Below are 22991 nucleotides of genomic sequence, written 5' to 3' on the forward strand. Positions count from 1 at the left end.
ACTAGTCCAGCACAGACCGGCGGAGAACATACTAACGGTGGGCAAACAGTTGCACACAAATATGCAAAATAATCCACCCCTATATACACCAAAGTTGTTAAATACTCATGAATAATGAACTCAACACAACAACACTTTTAAACGTAATTAAAACAAGTAAACACTGCGCGCAAGGGATAACGGGAAAATTCCCCTCAACCGCTGCTACATAATTTTGCACTTAAAGAAAGTGGAGGTGCAGCTATCCCTTGCTTAAGTCGTCAGAACCACAACTAAATATTCAAGACTGTCGGCGATTTCAATGCACAATGTAATTTACGTTGTTCTGTTTCATTCAGCCCACCAATTATTCGTTCATTGTATTTCTAACGTCGGCGTTTTCGTTATCTTTCGTCATTTATGAAGACTAGAGATATCAGCGCCAAGCGGATAGGCGCGGAGTTGTCCGTTCGTTTCTTTGTTGATCATCATGCATCATGTTTCTAAAGCTGCTGTCGTGAAGTGTGGCGGTGAAGAGAAGAAGCCAGTTTCATGGCGGAGTGTGTGAGGGAGCTGCTCCAGCTGTGTCTGCAGCGGGTCGCCGTGGAGGAGACCGTGGCCTGCGAGCTCGGTGAGCTTCGGCAACAGAACCACAGACAGACAGACGCGTGCAATCGTGGACAGCGCGAGCTCATAGCGTGAACCGTTGGCGGGAACCGTGGCGCTCGAGAAGGCAGACGCCAGATTGGCCTTGCAGTGTGTAGCGGTGACGACGGTCGCTGGTTGCGTTTTGGTGAAGCAAGCGGTTCCTGCCCGTCCGTATTGCCTTGTTTGTCCTCATTCCTCTCTGTTACTCTTTTTTTTTCTCGTTTGTGAAGGCTGTATTTCTGCAGAGCTGCTTTTTTTTTTTTTTTTTTTTTTTAATGCTGCCAAAAAAAACTTATTTGGGTGGGTAAATGTACTCCGTGAACTACCTTTACTTTGCTTTGGGGGGGCATTTTATATCTGCTGCACGGTTGTTGTTGTTGTTGTTGCTTCATTTAATTGACTTTTCATTTAGCTGACGCCATAGTCCAAAGACACGTTAGAAACATAGTTTTATGCAACTCACTTAAAATGATTTTTTGCAGCTGGGTGTTTTTTTTTTTTTTTTTTAATTTTTTTTTAGTGAGGCCAGTTTGTTTCTCAGCCAGGAGAACAAAAAGAGAGAACAAGTTTTAATTGGAGGCCTTTCAGTTGCCTGGTGACAGTTTTCAAAAGTACATTAGTAGAAGAAAGTCCAGTGTTGCACCAATATGTATGTAGAACTCCAGTGAGTACTATTATTAATACACGTGCACACGCACATTTTCTGAGCCGCTTGTCCCATACGGGGTCGCGGGGAACCGGAGCCTAACCCGGCAACACAGGGCGTATTTGAGTACTAATATTTTTTGTTTCCCCAATACCTGACAAATTGCTACACCCTTTATTTCAAGAGTTTTACAAAATGCACTCCAGAGCAACATTGCTCACAAGGTTTTTTTTGTCCTTTTTTTCCCTCATTAATCATCATTATGACTTCTCAGGTTCTGTCTCCAAGCTGTGTCCTATTTGCCCTGTAGATAATTGAATTTTTTTTTTTTTTTTTTTTGTTAAGAGCACAAAAAAATGTGTCCTGAAAGGTATAAAGCTTTATGGGCACAGGTTTCAACCACTCAAAGATTTCAGCGCAAGCCTCCCTCACTTTGTCACCGGACATGGCTCGGGGTACCAGGTTGCTCTGAGAAGTGGACACACACCTCTGTTACTGAAAAAAGAATTTAACTAAAGCCTTCAACGTAAATTCAAATGCATAGACGGGTCTTTTCATGCCAATATACCTGTCCATTGTCCTGTATGCCTTGTAGTACTTTTACACATAAGGAAGTGGTAAAAAATAAATGAAAATCCCATGAATACATTTAATGCTGAATTGCAGGCTTAATGCTGGTTTTCATGCTATGTACATAACACCATGTTTTAAGTGACCTACCTAGTTGAAACATGCAGAGATGTGTACTCAGATTATTCAGTGTCTCTCAAGTGGGTTCAGATTTGGACTTGTTCCATTTTTGCTCCAGTGGTTGTAGATTTGCATCAACTAGATTTTGCTTTTTGAAGTAATCAGCGGTAAAATGTTACACAACCCTGCCTGATCTGTATTGCAGTGTGACTGTTCTCTTTTGACATCAGAGTTCATCCAGGTGGCAAAGAATTATGAAGATGTCCGGAAGAAATGGCTGCAAGCAGAGGTTGAGCTGAAGAAACTTAAGGAACTGCTGGTTAAATCGGATGTGGCTAAGGCTTCACTGGAGGTGAAGCTGAAACATGCCCGGAACCAGGTGGATGTGGAGATGAAAAAGCGCTACAAGGCTGAGGCAGACTACCAGTACTTGGTGGGTTGTAAATCAGTCTTAAGTGCAGTGTATAATGAATCGTGAAACGGGACGCAATCCTTTCCCTTTTGGCAGAGTGTGAATGCATTTCCTGTCAGTCCTTGAGAAAGTGATCTTTCTGCTTCTAAGTGGTGCAGTTTATCATGAGAGTTAATAAAATAATGTGTCAGTAGGAAAAGAAAGTTCTTTAACTTCATAAAAATATCTTAGCTTACAGAATTGAACAACTAATTCATCTTTAAAATAAGTAATCAGAGAAGCATCACATTTGGGGGCTTCTTAAAATTGCTTAATGGGCAGTTAAGTCAGCATAAACTGATCTCAGAGAAGATTGCGCCAACACCATTACATGGATTGTAGGACCATTTAACCCTTGATCCTTGTGTACATCTTTGACAGGAGCGACAGATGCAGTTGATGTGTGATATATTGGTACACGACAGCAAGTCAAGTGCTTGTCTGAATGACGAACAGAGGTCAGTGCTGGCCAGCTTTAATCACAGAGGGGCAAATCTGCCTCAACAAAAAATAAAGAGGTAAAGGTAATGCTTCATTTCTTTTTTTTAAACTTAGTTTTACTCAAACATGAATTGAGTTTTTTTTTTTTTTGTTTTTCACTACAGGTTATCTGTTATTGATGAATCGTCTTTCTTGTTTCACTCTGATGTCAGTTACGACAGAAGTGATGATGACCTGGTATGTTATTGCTTGCATATAAGACTCAAATGGAAACTTTACAAAGGTTTCAGGAAACATGTCCTGGAAGACAAAAAATATTGAGCTTAACTGTTACATAAAAAGAATACATTTACTTGATGTACATTAAACAGGATTTGGACTCAACTGTCATCAAACCTCTCAAGTCAAGAGCACGAGAAAAAAGGGTAAATAACCTTCTGTCATACCTTAACATACTTGGTCTAGAGTTGACAGGTGGCTATAGCTCTTTGCTATATCATGTATCTTTGCACTTTTTTGATTTTGTTCATATCTCCCAGACTAAGGAGAGAGAAAAGTGTTCTCATTTGGGGTGTTATAATTGATTAATGTGGATGAAGTAATGTTTTTGATTTCACAGCGTTCTTCCATGGGCCCAAATATTGGCCCTCCAGTTCTGAAAAGGGGGAGGGTCAGCGGACGCTCCGGAGACATGCTGGTGGATCGAAAAGCAGACAAGTTAAGCTCACACTTGTTGCAGCCTTTTTGGCATGGGGAAAAAGTTGCATTTGTCATGTTCAAGGGATACTCATCTGCTGAGCTACTTGCATTTAGACTTGGTACTGAACAGCTATCTCATAGAGTGTTTAGCGTTAGTGACTAGTACTCATTTAAAAAAAAAAAAGTGATTGCTGAATGTGAAGAAAGTGTTTGAAAACAGTGAAAAGCAATCCTTCTGGTGGCAATGGATATTCCCACTTGGAGAGCCTGAGTTTGCTGCTGAACGTTAGTGCTCTGGCTGCTCTCATGCAGTACAATGTCATTTCCCATAAGAAAGCTCATCCATCTCTACCACATCCATTACTTGGCACCACCTTTCTTACATCATGCTTGTCTGCTTAGGTGGAAATGCCACCGTACTGTATTTTCTCAAGCTCCCCCTCTGACATTCTTTTGTCCTTCCAAGCCCACAGACAATAAACTTACTTGCATTGATGGTGGCTCATGAGGTGATTTGTTTAGTTGGCACAATATGTGGGCCTCTCACAGTTCAGCAGAAGTGGTTTAGTATTTTCTCTTCTTGTGTTTTGTAGGAGGTTGAAACGACAGTGGTGAAAGCCTCTGTCACAACTCCTGAGAGCGGAGGTCAAATTCACATGGTTATAGACATCACCAAAGACTCCCCTGACCCCCCAAAGACATTAAGAAGTGAACAATTGCCTGTGGTAGCAGGTAGTGCTGTTTTTACATAATGATGTTAAAGAACAGATTGATATCAAACTTTCCAATGGAAAATTTTCCTTCCCTCAGAGCAGACATCAGTTTGGACTCACAGTGATGAAACAAATGCTGAAAGCCAAATTGTTGTAGAGAAGCAGATTGTCCAGTCCTTTGAAGTTCAACAAGTATTTACCCCTGTTGTTGATAAAACCTTAAAACATGTCTTCCTCTCCAAAACGGTGAGATCCTGTTTCCATAATACCCTTAAAAATATCTGGGGAGAAAAATAGACGTAAACTGTTAAGAGATTTGATTATGACTGCCTTTTCAGGTGATCCGACCTGAAACATGCATGCCATGCAGAAAGCGTATCCGATTTGGGAAGTTGGCATTAAAATGTCGAGATTGTCGACTGGTGGCCCACCCAGAGTGCTCATCCTTGTGTCCCTCTGACTGCTCACCCAGCTTCCCTGGACCTGTGCACAAGTTCTCTGAGGTGCACCATTGTATATAGAAACCCAAGTTTCACATTTAGAGGTTAATCTCATTCTCAGATCCACTTACAAAAGAGCCTTTTTTAGCGTTTAATTGTGACTGTGTCAAGCTCTATACAGCTCTGCCGGTCCCAGCAAAACTTCTTTCTACAGCCACCATCAGCTTGAAAGCTCCATGTTGGGGTCTCTTCATATCATATTCTTAATTCTCTATGTCTCTCTGCCTATTCCTTTTGTAGGATACACTGGAGAGTTTTGCTCCTCTAATGCAGCCTCGGATTCCTCACATAATAGTGCAGTGTGTGAATGAAATAGAAAAACGAGGACTGGAAGAGGTAACTTCTGATACTAATTTTGACAGTTTTAATTGATGTTGTTTTACAAACGGTGATTTTGGTTGAGAGCTTTCCTGCTCAGTCAGCCCAGAAGAATTGTAGTGACTGCTTTTCCCACTCTTCCTCTATGGTATAGAGAGGAATTTACCGAGTTCCTGGTGGTGAACGTGCGGTAAAGGAGCTGAGGGACAAGTACATCCTCGGGAAGGGGCCACTCACGCTTGGAAAAGTGGAGGAGATCCATGCAATCTGTGGCCTTCTGAAAGACTTTCTCAGGAAGCTCCGGGAACCTCTTGTCACCTTCAGGCTGCACAGAGCATTCATGGATGCCTGCGGTGTGTTCTTGAATGTCTGTTGATGAATACCCCCCTCCTCACTAAATGCCTTTCCTGCAGTCTTATATTGATTGGAAACAGAGTGACACAGTCCTGCCTCAGGCTGCTGGCAGCACTCAGGCACCTGACAAGGCAACATTTCCATTTACGCAAGGGCCAGATAGTATCATCTTGCAGATTTGTATATAAAAAAGAAAAGTACTTATCCTATTGCCGCAGTGATACTGGCATTGTTTCATTGCTGGAGGGCACTGTTGTGCAGTGTGTAGCCTTAGTAGGCTTTGTGTTAGGATCTGGATTAACTTTATCTGTAAGATGGTTGCATGTTCTTCCAGTGTTGTTGTGGGTTTCCTCCAGGTGCTCCTGTTTCCTCCCGTAGTTTAAGGAAATGTCTCGGGTGACTTGGTGACTTCAAACAGCCCTTAGTGTGTGTCTGTGGGTCTGTGGATTACTGCGTATTGTTGCATGGGTCAGTAGATACTTGTAAATGGCTTAGTGTAGTTTATGACCCCATTTTAAAGCCCTAGTCTATGTTTGAGATCAGTATTTTAACTTTTTGAGGCACAAAACTGCCATTTCTGCTACATGTCCATTAGTGTACTTTTTTATTAGTACAAATGCGTAATGAACATCAATAGGATTGCTATGTTTGACAGCACTGACCGGTGGCTATTAGTGATTGCATTCTAATAATCAGCATAGATTGCTCTGATGTTCAGGAGGCAACAACTGCATTTAGTTTGACCTCTTCATTTAGGGCGGTTGGTTATTTCCTTTTAAATCTGTTTGACAATCCCCCAATGAGTGTAAAACAATTAATGCTTATCTCCAGCCCTGTGTATATTATATTTCAGCATGCTAATTTCCAGCTCATTCATGCACTTAAGCACAAGATAGATGGCAGAATTTGGGAGCAATCGGGTTATGCCGGTGGAGCCTTCATTATCCTGAGTAAATTGTTTTATCAGGCAACTGAAAATGCAGGGCGACTGCAGGGCGTAAAATCTCCATTTTTAAATTGTAAATTGAAAATGGATGTCTGAGGCAGGGCTGTGTTGTCCAATTCCCTTGTCTAATGGAAAAGGTATGAAAATGTTTGGAAAATCAGAAACCCCAGAGTCAACCTGCTTCTAGCCAAGGCTTAGTTTAAATACTGGTTTAATTAGACATCTGTCCCACTTTTTCTGTTCCATGGGGGATGTCCTGTGTTTTCATACCTTTTGGTGCCAGTGGGTCATTCATGAGTGGGCTTGCCTGAGGTTTGCAGCTCTCTAACCTGGTGGAAAGTGATGATGCTGGTTCGTCGTACAGAAATTGAGGACGAAGATGCTAGTTCTGCATTGATGTTCGAGGCCATTGGGAATCTGCCGCAGGCAAACAGAGACACGCTGGCCTTCCTCATGTTGCACCTGCAGAAGTAAGATCCTACTATAGGGTTGTCACATTTATTCATTTATTCTCTGCAGCATTAAATTAATGCACAATTCATTCCTGTTTCAGTACTGCCTAATTGTCAGATTTTAACCTTTGAAGAAAAGCCCCCCCCCCCCCCCCCAACCGTCATGCCATATGATCTGCTGGGTTTCATTGTCTCATTTTTAATTTTTTAAAATAATCATTTGATACAAAAATAATATGGTAGAGGCAAGTATAGATTGGTTACAGTATTTACATTTATTTAGCAGATGCTTTTCTCCAAAGTGACTTCCAATGAACTCCATATAGTTTTATTAGCCCACACACTTTATTCACCCAGGTGAATCACACTGCTAGATACACTACTTACACCAGGTCACTCATCCATAAATTAGTGGAACACACTCGCTCTGTCACTCACACACTATGGGGGAATCTGAAGAGCATGTCTTTGGACTGTGGGAGGAAACCCACACAGACACGGGGAGAACATGCAAACTCCACACAGACTGAGCGGGGATCAAACTCAAGTCCTCTCACACCACCCAGGTGTTGTGAGACAGAAGCGCTACTTACTGTGCCGTGCAGATTAGACTGGATGCTAAATGAATTACTATGCTTAATTATTTGCAAGCTCAAGGCCAGGTTATGTTCCCCCCATTTAAACATTTTCTTTTAATAAATCAAGGAAGTTCTATAGAAATCTATACACTTTGTGACCCTTGTAGGGCATTTTTGAGCACCCATAGTTTAAGTTCATCTTCAAAATATAAATGATGTGCTTGCACACTTTGGCCACCAGAGGGATGTGCAAGTTGAAGTAGACATAACTTATCCTGCTTACAGAGTCATGCAGAGCCCCCAGTGTCAGATGGACCGAAACAATCTGGCCCGTGTGTTTGGTCCAACCATTGTAGGACATGGCATGCCTGAACCCTCCCCACTGACCATCATGAAGGACACAAATGCTCAGCCCAAAGTAGGTTATCTCTTAAGTGTGCTTCTAACTATAGACAATAGTAACAGCTGCATTTGAATATTGTAGTAGTTCACACAATGTCACATGCTAAGCAGGCCTATTACTTTTAAAAATCTCCTTGCTTAATTGATAATTTCAGCTTTTGTTGCTGTTGCATCAGTTTGGATAACTAGGTATCAGTTAAGTACCTAGCTTATCCTATTGCAGGGCTGTCCTGGAACTTGTACAATTTTAATTAAAGGGCTGTTTTATTAAACACTGCCAGTTACTAGAAATGATTAGCTATCAACATTTGTTTAGGTTACCTTTTTTTCTTCTTCTTCTTCACTGCTCAGGTGGTTGCCTGCATGCTGTCCTTCCCAGCAGAGTATTGGAAAGGCCTCATTGTGGTAGAGAGGGATCAGATCATTTCTTCTGTGATTGATGCCAACCTCAATAATAATGCAAACAGCACAGACAGAGGTAAAAAAAAAAAAAAAAAAAAAAAAAATCACTATGCTTCTGTCCGAAAACATCAGTCAAGGCGCATGCTGCACATGCCAATTATCACAGAGGTCTGATTTTCCTGTTTCAGTCCTTGTCTGAATATAACTTTCTGATATTGTTACAAAATAGTACTGTTTTGATTACTGGATATTTTTTTAAGTATATTTTGAAGAATCACTTGCTAATGCAATAACACAACCTTTCCTCTACAGACCGTCTTTTCAAGCCTCTGACATCCCCTGAGTTAAATAAATGTCTCAAGACTCCTGCCAGTGGTATGCTGAAAGGAAAAATCAGGAACCTGGGCACAGCCTTCAACAGCATGTAAGGCCTTTTCAAGAATTTGATTTCTTTAATTTGTAAGTGATCAAGACATACAAGAGCAAACCACCTAGAAGTATACATGGTATTAGTTTATTTCCCATTCAGTACGAAATTCTAAATAAGGAAATGCACATAGGTAATCAAAAAATGTAAATGTTTTAATTAAATGTCCTGTTTTATTCACAGAAACAAGACCAAGCCTGACATAAACAAGAAAAAATTCTTTACATCTCCAAGCTGATATAGTCCATTTCAAAATGTGTACAAATTGTTATAAATTTAGTTATTAATACAGAGATAAAATGCCAAATGGTTAAAACATATAACATGTGTAGAACCCACTATTATGAGTGGGAAGGTCATGTTCTTTTGAGTACAGCAGTTGCTGCAATTAAAAGTTGCAAAGTAATGCTTAATTAGCAGTTACATGTTTAGCTATCTGGATTTTGAATGTTGCACTTGTCATGGGTGTCTTCAGAGTCGAGCCCTAGAATTGATTGACAGCACTTTAAGAATTTAAAAAAAAAAAAAAATAAAAAAATAAACATGTATGAATCAGTTTTGCATTTGTACTTGGACTCCATGATTTCCTAATGTATCAGTGAACCGTGTCACTTTTTAAGGCTTCACAGTAAACAGGCTTTTGGATTACACTTTTTTCTTTTTTTCTTTTTAAATAAATCTAATGATTTTGGCCAAGGCAGCTTATATTATGTTCATTCATTACCTATCTGTTATTAAACTCTTGCCAGAATGTCCAGAAAACAAATATGCATTTAAATTTAAAATCAAAATAACTTTATTAAAGACCCAAATGCTGTAGTATTTCAAATGGTCCAACAGGACATTGCGATTTTGTAATATGAATTTCTGTGTACATTAGGCTTAGCAACATGTCATCTCTAAACTCATGAACACCTTCAGCCTTCATTTATTTTTGATGTCAGATATTATCCAAAGTTACATAAAACATATACATTTTACCTATTAATATTATGTTGGAAATATTCAACAATACATTTTTTTAACCAGTTAGTGCTAGTACAGGGCGTCCCCAAGTACCTGAACCAGCAACTTTTAGGTTACAGACCCTTATGTACAACTCTACCTGTATACCCTAATTTTGGGTTTATACTGATGTATAAACAATAATGTATTGAAGCTTGAGCTTGTTAGACTAATTCTAGAGCATTACTTTGAAGGTCAGATAGCTAAATTTGCTTGAAAAACATGATTTTTGACAATATGTATTAAACACTGTGAATCAAGTTAAATGTTCAACCTTTCCTTCTCAGTAATTAGGGCCTTGGTGTTTGGCTTGTATGTACAGTATGCTTTGGGTGGGATGCCCTGCCATTGCATGGCACTTGCACATACAGGCATAGTTTCACACAGCAGGCTGCTAAGACTTCAGTTCATGTGGTCAGTATGTGTTGAGAGGAAACCCATGTAAACTCCACACATGCCAACTATGATGGAAGCCATCATTTGTGGAGTTCTTAGGAGGAAATATTAATCACTCTCACTGTGCCCCCGTGCATCAAGACTTATCAAAATATTGCATTACTTCATTTAACTGGTGCTTTTTTCCAAAGCAACTTACAGTGTTAAGCTACTTACAATTATTTACCAATTTATATACAGCTAGGTAATTTTTACTGGAGCAATTTTACAGTAAGTACCTTTCTCAAAGGTATTACAGCTGGCGTGTGAAATTTGGGTCCAAAGGCAGCAGCTCTAACCACTACACCACCAGCTTCCCCATATGGTAATGCTGACAAAGTATTTCCTGTCTGCCTTGAAGCAGTAAAAAGTGTCTCCAAACACCATATGTATTCCATCAGTCTTTAATAAACATGATACAAGCTTTTAACTTCTTTACAGCTCTCTGTATACAAGGCAAGGTAGGCATGGCTGGCATCCTTTGTGCAAGATCATAGATAATGTTATATAAAATACATAGAGTAGACAATATTTTAAGGTCTGAGTGACAAGACTACTTGTTCCATAGGGGTGTAATCATGCATAGACAAGCCACATAACTTCATTAGAGTGTCCTTTAAAAAGAAATAAAACCAGTTTAACAAGATTCTCATGCTCAACCTAAAGCCTCTTTCAACATAAATCATACATTTCAGCACAGTAGTTCTGCTGCCTGTCCACAGTCTCTTTTCCTGTAGAACTGGGCTACATTTCAGGCGTACTCACAGATATACTTATTTTCTACAGATTGTGTTTTCATGAAATTATGTAATAAGTAAAGGTTACGTTCATGTTATATTTCATAATCAGTAGTTTTTTAATCATTGCAGATTTCTGCCACTAAAAATGTGACCTTCGTGCTCATTAAAAAGACAGGTTTGTACATTCTGAATTTGAACAAGCCTCTCCTGGGCTCATTTTTTTGGATTCTGGGGTGTTGTTAATTAGCTATTGGACTGCCTTTAACACAAAGAGGTGGCAGGCCTTTCAGCAGAGCGCAGGCTTGTTAACCTAAACACAGCACATGGGTGCGGCCCTCCTAGCTGCTTGCCAAGGACTGTTCTTCCAGCATGAGGCAGCCATTAAACACTATGGTTTTATAATGAAATTACCAGCAGAGAATACAATATTTTTACTTCATACTTTAGATAAATTGTGCTATTGATTTTCTCTTTAACAAGTGTTCAGAATTGGCACCAATAACTGTAGATAACGTTGGTAGAATTTAACACACATCACATTTTACTGATCAAAGTCATTCATGGATCATTGGTAAGATGCTGATTTCTATTTTTTTTTTTAAATTATTATTCATTTGAATGATGCTTCTTTCCAAAATGAATTACAATGTTAAGCTACCTACAGTTTTTTTTATCTATTAACAAAGCTGGGTAATCTTACTGGGGCAACTCAGGGTAAGTACATTGCTTAAGAGTACTACAGCTGGAGGTGGGATTCAAACCTACAACCTTTGGGTCCTAAGGCAGAAACTCTGCACAGTTTGCCAGAATGATTGTGATGAAATGTAGAAGATGTTGCAATCTATCCATGAGATCAGTTATATAACTAAGTCTTTACATAAACTATACAGCTTCCTCTTACTGCCACTACAGTATGAAGATCAGAATCTTTCTGAATTGAGATTGTACATTTATTCATTTAGCTGACACTTTTCTCCAAAGCAACTTACAGTGGTAAGGTGACATTATTACATGCTTACGATTATTTACACAGCTGGGTAATTTTACTGGAGCAATTTAGGGTAAATACCTTGCTCAAGGGTACTACAGCCAGAGGTGGGGATTAAACCTGCAACATTTGGGTCCAAAAGCAGTAGCTCTAACCACTATACTACCAGCTGTCCAGATTGTAATGGAGGTTTTGTGTGTTTGTCATAATAAAACAGGGATAGTGACTAGTGTAGTGGTTAGGATTGTAGTGTGGGGGCTGTCCTTGGGAACAGCACAGCAGCAGCCGTGCAGAAGAAGTGAGCTGTACACCAGAAGTTTTCATTGCAGCAGATGTAGAATTTATTTCTGCACCCAACCGCTGATCACTTTGGTACCTCAATAATGATGCATCGGAGACCAGGTCTCAAAACTATGAGGGCAACTAACTCCCTGCTGATGTATGAAGTGTTATATACTACTGAGTATCGCATGACTGGCTAGTTAACACTAGTCCTTGGATAATTTTAAAACTTTAACAAAGGTTGACTGTTCTACTTTTCATGGTTTTACTGTTCATGGTAATATTGGACTTTACAGCTTCACAGTGACCTTTTTGTTTTGCTCATAGACCCAACATAGCTGACAGGTTACAGGTCCATTCCATATAAGGTAGTCTTTGACAAGGAAGTAAATTTGGATCATAGTCAATTTAGAACATGCTACAAATTGGTTAAGCACACAATCTATTACAAGGTATGTTTTTTTTTTTTTTTTTCTGCTGCATATGACTTTTTTTTTTTTTTTTTTTTTTTTAAAAACCATTTCAGGATCCCTGTAATATGAATGTCCTGGTTTGAATGACCTCTCCCTGCTCTCATAAGTAATTGTAAGTAGCTTTATGTATAAAATGAATGTAAGTTGTAATGTTGTAAAATAAATAATAATAAAAGCAAGTTTTTTTTTAGAGCCAGTTTTGTTCAGTTTCTTTCTGTCTGGATGTACTGTTGTTTCACTGGAATAATACTAGGCAAAGGTAAGACTGAAATGAAATAGTGCTAAAACAGAAAAGATGAACATTTGAATAAAACTGTGACAATGTATACAAAACATTGTATAGTTAAACTAGTAGTTGAACTAGTTCAACTGACCTTGTAATACTTTCTGATCCTTTATCAGATAAATACAGGTTTTGCATTTAAGAAACTGAGTTCTGTTGCTCCTCTGATAAGTATGTACATTTGTTAAATGAATAAATGTAAATGTACATATAGTTATGTCTGGTTATGATTTATATGAACCTCCGTTACTGGCAGTTAACCTAACCATTTCCTGCTGCTAACTTTAATATATTTAACATATTGTTTTCATGTTTTCATCACAGTTTGTCATTTACATTTGTTCATTATGCCAATACCTTTTGTCCAACGCTACCGTGTTAGGTCTGTATACTACCTACAGTTGCTTATCCACTTATACAGCGGGGTAGTTTGTAGTGGAACATTTCAAGGTAAGTACTTTGCTCAGGGGTACTACAGTAAGTGCAAAGCGAGGACACCCATCTTCTGCACTACTTCCTGTCCAACACTTCACAGTGGTTCACTTTAGGAAATTGTGTCACCCACTAAGTTAAATGGGTATACTTTATAGGTATTTTCAAACTGCAAGCAGTTTTACTTTGGAATTACCGTAGTTATGACCACAGAAAAGTTATAGTCTTGACAAACACAAGGTTACATTCTTTACTTATTAAAAATTAGTAAACCATGGACCACTAGCAATATCTAATTGAAGATAAAAGTCATGAAATATATATATATGTGTGTGTGTGTGTGTGTGTGTGTGTGTGTGTATATATTATACATTTAAATAGACATTAAATAATTATGAAAGGACATTAACAATGGCGGGTGCGGTGGTGCAGCGGGTTTGGACAGGGCCTGTTGTGTGGTGGGTCTGGGGTTTGAGTCCTGCTTGGGGTGCCTTCCATTGGACTGGCGTCCCGTCCTGGTTGTGTCCCCTCCCCCTCCAGCCTTGTGCCCTGCATTGCCGGGTTAGGCTCCGGTTCACCGTGACCCTGCTACGGACAAGTGGTTGTAGACATATTAACAATTAACCATCGTTGAATAACGGACGGGGGGGGTGCAGTGCGTTGGACGTCGTCCTGCTCTCCGGTGGGTCTGGGGTTCGAGTCCCGCTTGGGGTGCCTTGTGACGGAGTGGTATCCCGTCCTGAGTGTGTTCCCTCCCCCTCCGGCCTTACATCCTGTGTTGCCAGGTTAGGCTCTGGCTCCCTGTGACCCCATACAGGACAAGCGGTTCAGACAGTGTGTGTGTGTGAATAAGGGACACAGTTCTATATACTGGCTTGTGCATTTCTATGATGAATCATGTATTTCATAAAGACAAGAAATGCTTGCACTGCACCGCAAAGGACAGCACGGTTTTTCCAAATACATCATGCAGCCAATGACTTTGAGTCTGGAAATAATTTTTAACTAACAGCTCCATACAACCATTTTCATCTTTGCACCGACTAATCAGGCTGCTCGCAGATGGATGTAGTTTATGAAGTTGGACGAGTGTGAATGAACTTATCTGAGGTAACACAGAGCTGCTCGCTGAGGAAAGTTCTGCAGGCCTGGGACAGATACTGTAAGTACATGCTTTCCCGAACTCACCCAGTAATTTTATCCTCACCCTCCCCCCACTCCTTAACAGGAAAGAGCTGATGAGTTTCGGTTGTGTTTTGGCCTGAGGAGAAAACACACTCTTTTCAAAGGGTGTTGAGTCATGATGATGAGTATGGAAGCAGGCGGCGCCTCCCACATTAACTGCTCGCGCGCTGGCCTGGAAAGTGAGGGAGGAGCTCTCCTTACGTCCTCTTTACGTTCGCCACTTCTCAACGGTGTCACGGTTTATTGTTTTTCTTTCACTGTACAGTACTGCTTTTGTGAAAAGTGCACATTTGTTGCTTCGTGATCAGAGCTACCTATTATTATAACCTTTGTTTGTTCTGTCCGGTGTGTTAAGGATTTTTTTTTTTTTTTATTGTCTACATATTTATTAAGACAGGAAATGATAAAAAGGCTGTATTTTACTTTGAACACTCGAGACTCGCGCATTTCTTCGGGAGCCGTTTAATGATTTGTTCCGCTTATGAGGAAGAGGATAATGAACGTGATTTAAACACGAGGCTTCTTCTGTGGAAGCTCCTGAAACATTTGCCAGTGATCAATGGTGGATGCAATGACAAAATAATCACGTTGGATTTTCAGAGGAAAAATCAATGCAGTTCACATAATGTACTATATATAGCAATATATGCATGTCATATAAATTTGCGGTTTCAAAAAAAATGTTTTTTTGGGCAAAATAAACTTAAAAAAAAAGTTATACAGTACACAGCGGTTCCATGGCATATAATATACAAATCACGAGTTTGGCGACATCTAGTGGCAAACTGACCTCAATCTGGGAAAACGTTTTCAGAGGCGAGGGCATTTTCTTTAGTAGTTACTGCGTTTTAGTCGAATTTAAAGCGTTTATGTTTTAAGGGTGCACACCTTATAAGCATCATTGTGTATACGTTCATTTACTAACACGTATTTGTCGCATTTACCTCCCACCCGCAGCGCCCCACCTTGCTGTGATGAGGCGCGTGACGATGAGGGTGTGGCCCAGTCCAGCACGCGGGACTCCACCTTGTCGCGCTCCAGAAAACTTTGAGTTGCACGCAGGCGGGGTCTCACCGGTCTCGTGACAAGGCGGAGAGCTAAACTTTCTAATTTCTTTTTTTTTTTTCCGCTAGTAACTTTTGGAATTGACAAACATACTTCCTTGTATAATTTCAGAGGAGATTTGTTTCCCAAGTAAGTATCTGCCGCGCAGCTGTAAGGTGTTTTCAGTTCCGTAGCTCATTGTTTACACAGTTCTCTTGTCGACGACGTGCGAATTTTCTCCAGGAAGAGTTGGTAAACTTGCTCATCATGATCATGCGTTGGTTTCTAAAGAGAAATTCCGAGTTTCAAACTTTTCTTTGGCTAGTAGTAATGGGAAACGTAACATGTCTTCTGTTTTCTCGGTTGTTATACAAAACGTCAAAATAAAATACTCTGGATTATGAACTACACCGACGTTGGGCACGGTGTTCGAGCCGTCATGACGTCAGAGCTTGTGTTAGAAAAAAGTATATTTCTATCAGTGAGTTTTGTGTGTGTGTGTGTGTGTGAACAACTTTTAAGTCTCAAATGCACTCCGTAGCCTTTTTTTTTTTTTGTACCTGTTCTTTTCTGCCTGCATGAGTATCTTGAGAGTTTTAGCTGCGCTCTTCTCTGTCGCGTAATATATTTCTAATGACTCACAGTCAACAATTATTTTTAAAGTCATGTTCCAGAGGCGTTGCCGCGTGTACTACTTTTTTTGCCCTGGTGAAACTGGAAGGAGATACAATCGTGAACGAAAAGGAAAACATTGGGGGTGGGGTTTTATCTACCAACAAGACTTAACAAAACAAAAGACTTAGTTGGTAAACCATAAAATATACAAAAAAAAAGTGTGTTTGCGACTTTGTGAGCGACGAGACTGATTATAACACGCAGCCATGATGATGATGATTTCCTTGTTTTGTCGACATGACGCCCAGCGCACAAGCAGCGGGATTTGTAACATGTCACAGTATTACAGTGAAATGTGTCTAAAATAAGGTTCACATGAGAGGTAGCAGGATATTGTCTGTTGAACAGTGACTTAAAGACTTATGTGCCAGACTGTACTACAGTGAGGTGTTTTACGTGATTTCAAGAGTGAAGATAGAGTAAACCTGTGTGTTTAGTACTTAGGAATAAGTGGTTACATTCATGACAGCACCTTTGCTGCAGCTTTAGTTTAGCGTACATTTTCAACTGGGGGAAAAAGGTGCCTGTAGAAGTAGACTGGCTAGAGCTTGTTCTAGTTTGTGCGGTTGTCTACTCAACCAGAGAGTAGAAAATCGCATGTAGAAAGCTAAGTGATGGATATTTGTTGCAACAGGTTATATCCAGAAAGATATGCTTTTTGAAATGAACTGTGAATGTGTAACAGAGCTGTGTAACATAAATTCCTGAAAAAGTAAGTCACACATTACTGATATTGTGTAATGCAACAGTCTGAGTTTGGAAAGTTTTTTAAAAAAAAAAAAAAAAAGTAATTGGTTTGTTGCTAAGCTGTACATTCATTGGCAGTGTATGTTTCTCTCTGTGCCAGTTAAGTGTTTCCTTCCTATTATATGATGCAGTACTTAGATTATTATGACAAGCTTGTTTGGTTTTTGCATGTTTTTCATTATAAACTGTTAATCAGGTTATTCTGTATAAATTTGGATCTGGAGATCCGAGAAGCCTTTCAACTTTTTTGGTTACACAAAACAGAAACATGGTAGCAGTGTCTCTGCACAAAACCAGAAATGTGTGCTGATATGCTGTATGTGGTAAATCCTTCCCATCTAAAAAAAAAATGCATGCCATATGCATATAAGGCTTAGTCTTTCTAGCTTTTGTATGTTGGAGTTCTGGTTTGGCTTGGTGTGGCACTCAGTGGTGAAGGTGTGGTGGAGTGAACACAGGGATTACAGTATAGTGTCATTTATCTGTGTAACTCTGTAAGTTTCAACTTCTCCTGTTGTTAAACTTTAATTACAAATTATTTCCATAGTGCAAATACATGTTGTTATACAATGAGTTTTGTTATTGTTTTGTAGGTGAGGCCAAGTCGTAATGTCCCGATCAGACTTCCCACCTGGCTATGATGAATCCAGGAACCCTCTGTATAACCCTCAGGGTGGGAGTTACCCTCAGCCCCCAGCATATGGCTTCCCTGCCTATGGTGGTCAGCCTCAACCAGCCCCATACCCCACTGGTCCCAACATGTACCCTGCTGGGCCTCAGCCCTTTGGTGCATACCCAGGACAGCCTGGCATGTATCCCCAGTCTGGAGGACCGCAAGGCCCAGGCCATCCTGCCACTGGAATGCCACCCATGTTGCCCCCAGTGCTTCCAGTGATGCCTATCTCTGACCCAGAGCCAGGTGACATGCAGCATGCTAAGTATTAAGATGTTATGAGAAGTTTTAATAACAGTACCCAGTGGGCTGGTGTATTTGCATATTATTTTATCAGATGAATCAAGTACCTTTGCGTTATGTATATTTTGACCTTATCCAGTGTGGCTTACAAATCCCACACAACTCCACCCTCTCCACACACACACACAGACACCTTCTCTAACCTCTTTATTTTAAATCTGGAATGTTACTAGAAATTTTAGTGTAGAATGTAGTGTTTTTAAGTGCACAGCTCAAGAGCAGAAGTCTGCCACCTGTGCATTCAGGTTGGGAAGGCACTTTGTTGACCTTAAAGGTTTAAACCAGTCTTCAGACTCAAGTTATTCAGTTGATGCTGTTACCAGATTGTATTTTATATTCTCAAAAGGTCTGACAGTGACTGTACTGCAGCAGAGAAACTATTAGTATGTTTAGGATTCACATTAAATATGGCAGTAAGGTGCATGGTCAGTAGACTAAGGATTAGTAGATTGTGGCAATTTGGTTTATGGGCATGTAACATTCAGCTGCTTAAGAAGACTTCTGGTGTATCCACCACAGGAGGCAACGAGGGATTTACATCATCGGGCAGTTGGGACAATCAGTCAGTTCGGCATGCTTTCATCCGAAAAGTAAGGAAGATTGCTTTTAAAGTTCTTGTGACTTTTTATTGTTACCATGTAATTTTCTAACTGAAGGCTAAGTATGTTATTAAGGAACCTGACTTTCATTCTTTTGGTATGGCAGTACCCACTGCACCAAGAAGAGTTGTTTTCTCCGGGGGGGGACGACATATTGACAGTTTTCCTCTACAAAGTTCGATCCATATGAGCACACATCATGCAATTTTGGGAATATTGTTTCATGCAAGTGCAAAATTAATATTTTATTAGTTACTGGAACTGCATGTATTGCTGTGTAAATCCTTTATTTTATTATATTTTTTTTTCCCCACTTACTACAGGTTTACACCATTTTGGCATTTCAGCTGCTTGTCACATTTGCCATTGTGGCTGTTTTTACATTTGTGTAAGTCCTTTAAAATTTTAGCATTATGCATATGTTGAAATGCTCCAGATCTTGGAATATGTTTAAAGATTTCACTTTTTTAGCTAAATTACAATAGGCGCAATTGAAAAAACTTTTACTGTGTGTTTTGAGATTATTTTTTTAAAATATTTGTGGCTGAATTGAAATGACTGAAATGTCTTCTTTATAGGGAACCTGTTAAACTCTTCGTCAGCAGAAATCCAGCTGTTTATTGGGCTTCATAGTAAGAAATGTGTACACTTATGTCTCTCTTTACATCTTTCCAGTTCTGTAGTGAATGTCAAGAACAGCTAAGAACTTTGTGAAAGCATCTGTTTATTTTATAGTTATTGTTAAAATCAGCAGACTTAAATAACTTTGCCCTCGTTTAAAGCTTCCAGAGAAAGGAGTGTCATCATTACAAAAGTAATTGATGTATGAAATGATGATTTCGAAGGAAGTAACTGTATTATTACAGGAAATCATTATCTAATGAAATGATGTGTCCAATAATTTTTTCTCATTAAAACAATTGACTGTGGGTTACTGTAATTCCTGGCTTGGGTCGTGAAGAACACGACTACTCCCAACATGTAAAAAAAACAATCTTAAAATAAACATTGGAGCATGAATGGTCTTTGACAGTCTGCTTACATTTATTCCCCCAGTGCTGTCTATTTCATCACTCATATTGTTCTGGTCTGCTGTACAGGACCCAGGTGAGCTGAAATGTTTACCATTTTTTTTCTTCTTTTTAAGACTTCCAGTAATGTCATAGATTATTAAATATACTTTTGGTTTTTAGGAGACGGTTTCCCTGGAATATAATACTTCTTGCTGTCTTTGTAAGTAAACATTTTGCATGTTACTCTATAAGGATGAAAGAGGTAGTTGCTGGCATTGTGATTCCAGTTTATGTAATGAAAGGCCAAAAGTGAGTGTTTTTGCCATCAGAGGGACACATTAAGCATTACTTGTGCATATTTTTAAGAGGATTTTTTTTTTTTTTTTTTTTTTCTTTTAAGGGTTGCCTAATAAATTAAGTAAGTTTGCTGTTCAGAAATGACAGACAAAACTTAAACTTGTACGGCACTAATGCTTTGTGTTTTTTCCAGACCCTTGCAATGTCCTACATGACAGGAACAATAGCAAGGTCTGTGCCTTTTCACATTTCAGTTTTGTTGTATTACCATTTTGCATTGCTGTAAAAATGAAGAAAAATGTTTGTTTAATAGAAACATGGATTAATTTTCTTTCAGTTACTATAATACTAAGGCAGTGTTACTGGCCTTTGGAATAACAGTGATTGTCTGCATCTGTGTCACCGTGTTCTGCTTCCAAACCAAGGTAAAATAAATACATAATAGAAGTACATTATCACAGGGCAGTGGTTGTTGTTGTTTATGCACGCAGGAGTTTTGTGTCAATATAACTTTTGTCTGGATAATATCTTATTTTCGTTTGCCAAAAAACACTATCTTGGAAACTCCCAAGTTCATTTAAGATTTTTTTTTTTTAAAATACGGTTCTAAGACATTGTAGTGTGCTGATGGGTAGATGGATTTTCTGTGGCACCCATTTTCTTTAACAAGTTTTTACTTTCCATAAAAGTGCCACTTATAGGTGAACCTGACCACAGATAATGGGGGTGGGGGGGCGACGACTTTATTTGAAGGGTGGTTGTTAACTAGACTTATGTTGGTCAGGTCGATTTTACCTCCTGTGGGGGATTCTTCTGTGTCCTGGGTATCGTTGTCATGGTCACTGGCATCATCACGGCTATTGTACTATCCTTCAAATACGTAAGTTCCTCTAATGCTGCCATTCACCTTTAAAATATGCTGATATTCTGTGGGATATCAGCTGTGTATCATTAAAATAAAGTAAAATGAAGAATTCATTCACAAAGCTTTTATTCAACTTTTTCCTCCCTACTTATTTTAACATTGCCATGTCAGATACATGAAACTTACTACATTTACTTTTTGTTTTCATAGTTCCACCTGTAGTTAACTTTTTCACTTAACCTTTGTTTCATCACACTTGTTTCCCTCATGGCTTTCTACAGAATACATTAGTAACTGCATGTATGTGTTTATCTTCTCCACTAGATTTTTTGGCTTCACATGCTGTATGCAGCAATTGGAGCTATTGCTTTTACACTGGTGAGTTCTTCTGTATTTCTTTGAAAGAATAGGAGCATCATAGTTTGTTTTGGAATACTAACATGATCTTTGTTTGCAGTTTCTGGCATACCACACCCAGCTCCTCATAGGAAATCGGAAGCATTCCATCAGCCCAGAAGAATATGTATTTGGAGCACTCTCTCTCTATGTGGATGTCATACAGATCTTTGTGTTCCTCCTGCAAATCATTGGAGGGGCTTCTAGGAGTTAGGAAATCCAAGAGTAGAGTCTAAATGGTTTGTTAATAGTTCACACATTAACATATATGTATATAAAACACAATTTTTGTAAGATTTAGATGCCTGAAACACAAGTTTAACCATTGTTGAAACTTCAGAATGATTTATTTGGTAACTCTAACGTCTACAGTATGATTCTGGGCAAAAAGACTTATTTTTATAGATCACAGTAATCAGTTGCCATGTAAAGAACTTTACAAAAGAGGACAAATTCAAATATTATAATTTCCATTTGTACATAATTTTTCTTAAATTTCTGGATTCCACAAGAAGTAACCCTTATACTTGTGCAAAATATTCAGGATAGAAAAAAAAGATCAATAGGAAAGCTGTCTGGGCACTTTATATTTTTCATCTTGTTATAAGTATTAGATGTTCTGCGTTTATAACGGTGTTGCATTTACCCACTATGTTTGGACATTCCTTATTTTCTTTAAAATATAGTCTCATGCTTTATATATATGTTTTACAGTATTTTTCAGTTCTTTTGAGTATAGTATTCAGTACTGACTGCTACAAATAAAGCTAATTTCAAGGACCTGTTGTGAACAAGTTTTTTTTTTTTTTTTTTTTTTTTTTTTTTTTTTTCTTCTCCCCCCAACTAACTTGCATGTTTTGAAATTAAAATTAAACCTTTATGCTGCTATTCAACAAATGAGTAAATATCTGTTACACAGGTCTATATTTCATTATATGGATTTTTCACTTATATTCTTTTGTATTTGATTCTTGTAGTTTCATCCAAACTGCATCACTGATAATGTTCTCGTAATATTTTAATAAACTATTATTTTCAAAAATTAAAGTTCACTCAAAACAGACTTTTTAGGAACATAAAGATGAGGATATAGAAAATTATTAAACTACATTCATTTTTTGCTTAAAGCCCAAGCATTGCTTAATCTACAAGATGAAGTTATTTGTTAGTTTCAGTAAACAAATGACTGTCATACTTTGATCTCCCAAGAGATCTTTAATGGATCACTTAATCCATTTAAAAAAGTGTACTGGCTTCATGCGGTTATATTTATTCCTGTTATATTCAGTATAGCCTTTTTTATGTTCTATCGATTTTTCACGTATGCAGACCAACAATGTTTTAATGGGTCTCTCTATCTACCTGTCTTAACTAGGATTCAAACAAGACTTCATATAATGGATACAATGAAAAAACTAAGATGAAATGAAAATATATTCCCTTCTTTATCCTATTTATACTTTTCGCTCTTTTGAGAACTATAATGTTTTATTTTTTCTTCGGTGGGCTTACCACCTGCCGGAGAAACCGTAAGGGGCCGGTGCATTGTGATTTGGGCGGTGGTCGGGGCCGAGTGCCCGGCCGACCCAAACCTCGGGCGCCAACTCTGGTTTTTGGGACTTGGAATGTCACCTCACTGGCGGGGAAGGAGCCTGAGCTGGTGCGGGAAGTTGAGAGATACTGTCTAGATATAGTCGGGCTCACTTCCACTCACAGCTTGGGTTCTGGAACCACTCTCCTCGATCGAGGGTGGACTCTCCACTATTCTGGCGTTGCCCAAGGTGAGAGGTGGCGGGCTGGTGTGGGCTTATTAATAGCCCCCCAGTTCAGCCGCCATGTGTTGGAGTCTACCCCGGTGAATGAGAGGGTCGTCTCCCTTCGGGTCAGGGAACGGTCTCTCACTGTCGTTT

The 22991-nt window shown here is 39.1% G+C and overlaps 2 protein-coding genes across 3 annotated transcripts; both read left to right on the forward strand.

Annotated features, from left to right (window-relative positions):
- The first annotated feature begins 225 nt into the window (after window positions 1-225).
- On the forward strand, window positions 226-9144 carry LOC108927894 (rac GTPase-activating protein 1). Its single transcript, XM_018741516.2, has 17 exons — window positions 226-610; window positions 2194-2396; window positions 2796-2932; window positions 3020-3092; window positions 3227-3280; window positions 3475-3572; window position 3696; window positions 4148-4286; window positions 4365-4513; window positions 4606-4770; window positions 5008-5103; window positions 5240-5438; window positions 6750-6855; window positions 7701-7833; window positions 8169-8295; window positions 8532-8643; window positions 8830-9144. The coding sequence occupies exons 1-17, from the start codon at window positions 532-534 to the stop codon at window positions 8882-8884; spliced, it is 1926 nt and encodes a 641-aa protein (XP_018597032.1). The 5' UTR covers window positions 226-531; the 3' UTR covers window positions 8885-9144.
- A 6239-nt stretch (window positions 9145-15383) lies between these two features.
- On the forward strand, window positions 15384-21861 carry LOC108927888 (protein lifeguard 3-like). Of its 2 annotated transcripts, none has more exons than XM_018741503.2 (12): window positions 15384-15663; window positions 17529-17854; window positions 18431-18501; window positions 18834-18898; window positions 19089-19142; window positions 19567-19617; window positions 19704-19743; window positions 20014-20051; window positions 20158-20245; window positions 20605-20700; window positions 21010-21063; window positions 21143-21861. In XM_018741503.2, exons 2-12 carry the CDS (start codon window positions 17545-17547, stop codon window positions 21293-21295), a joined length of 1020 nt encoding a protein of 339 aa, XP_018597019.1. In that variant the 5' UTR covers window positions 15384-15663; window positions 17529-17544; the 3' UTR covers window positions 21296-21861. The 2 variants fall into 2 exon arrangements, with proteins under 2 accessions (XP_018597019.1, XP_018597020.1); XM_018741504.2 differs by lacking the exon at window positions 15384-15663 and adding an exon at window positions 15684-15765.
- Window positions 21862-22991: the final 1130 nt, after the last annotated feature.

Source organism: Scleropages formosus, chromosome 12 (assembly GCF_900964775.1).
Source record: "Scleropages formosus chromosome 12, fSclFor1.1, whole genome shotgun sequence".
Lineage (NCBI taxonomy): Eukaryota > Metazoa > Chordata > Actinopteri > Osteoglossiformes > Osteoglossidae > Scleropages > Scleropages formosus.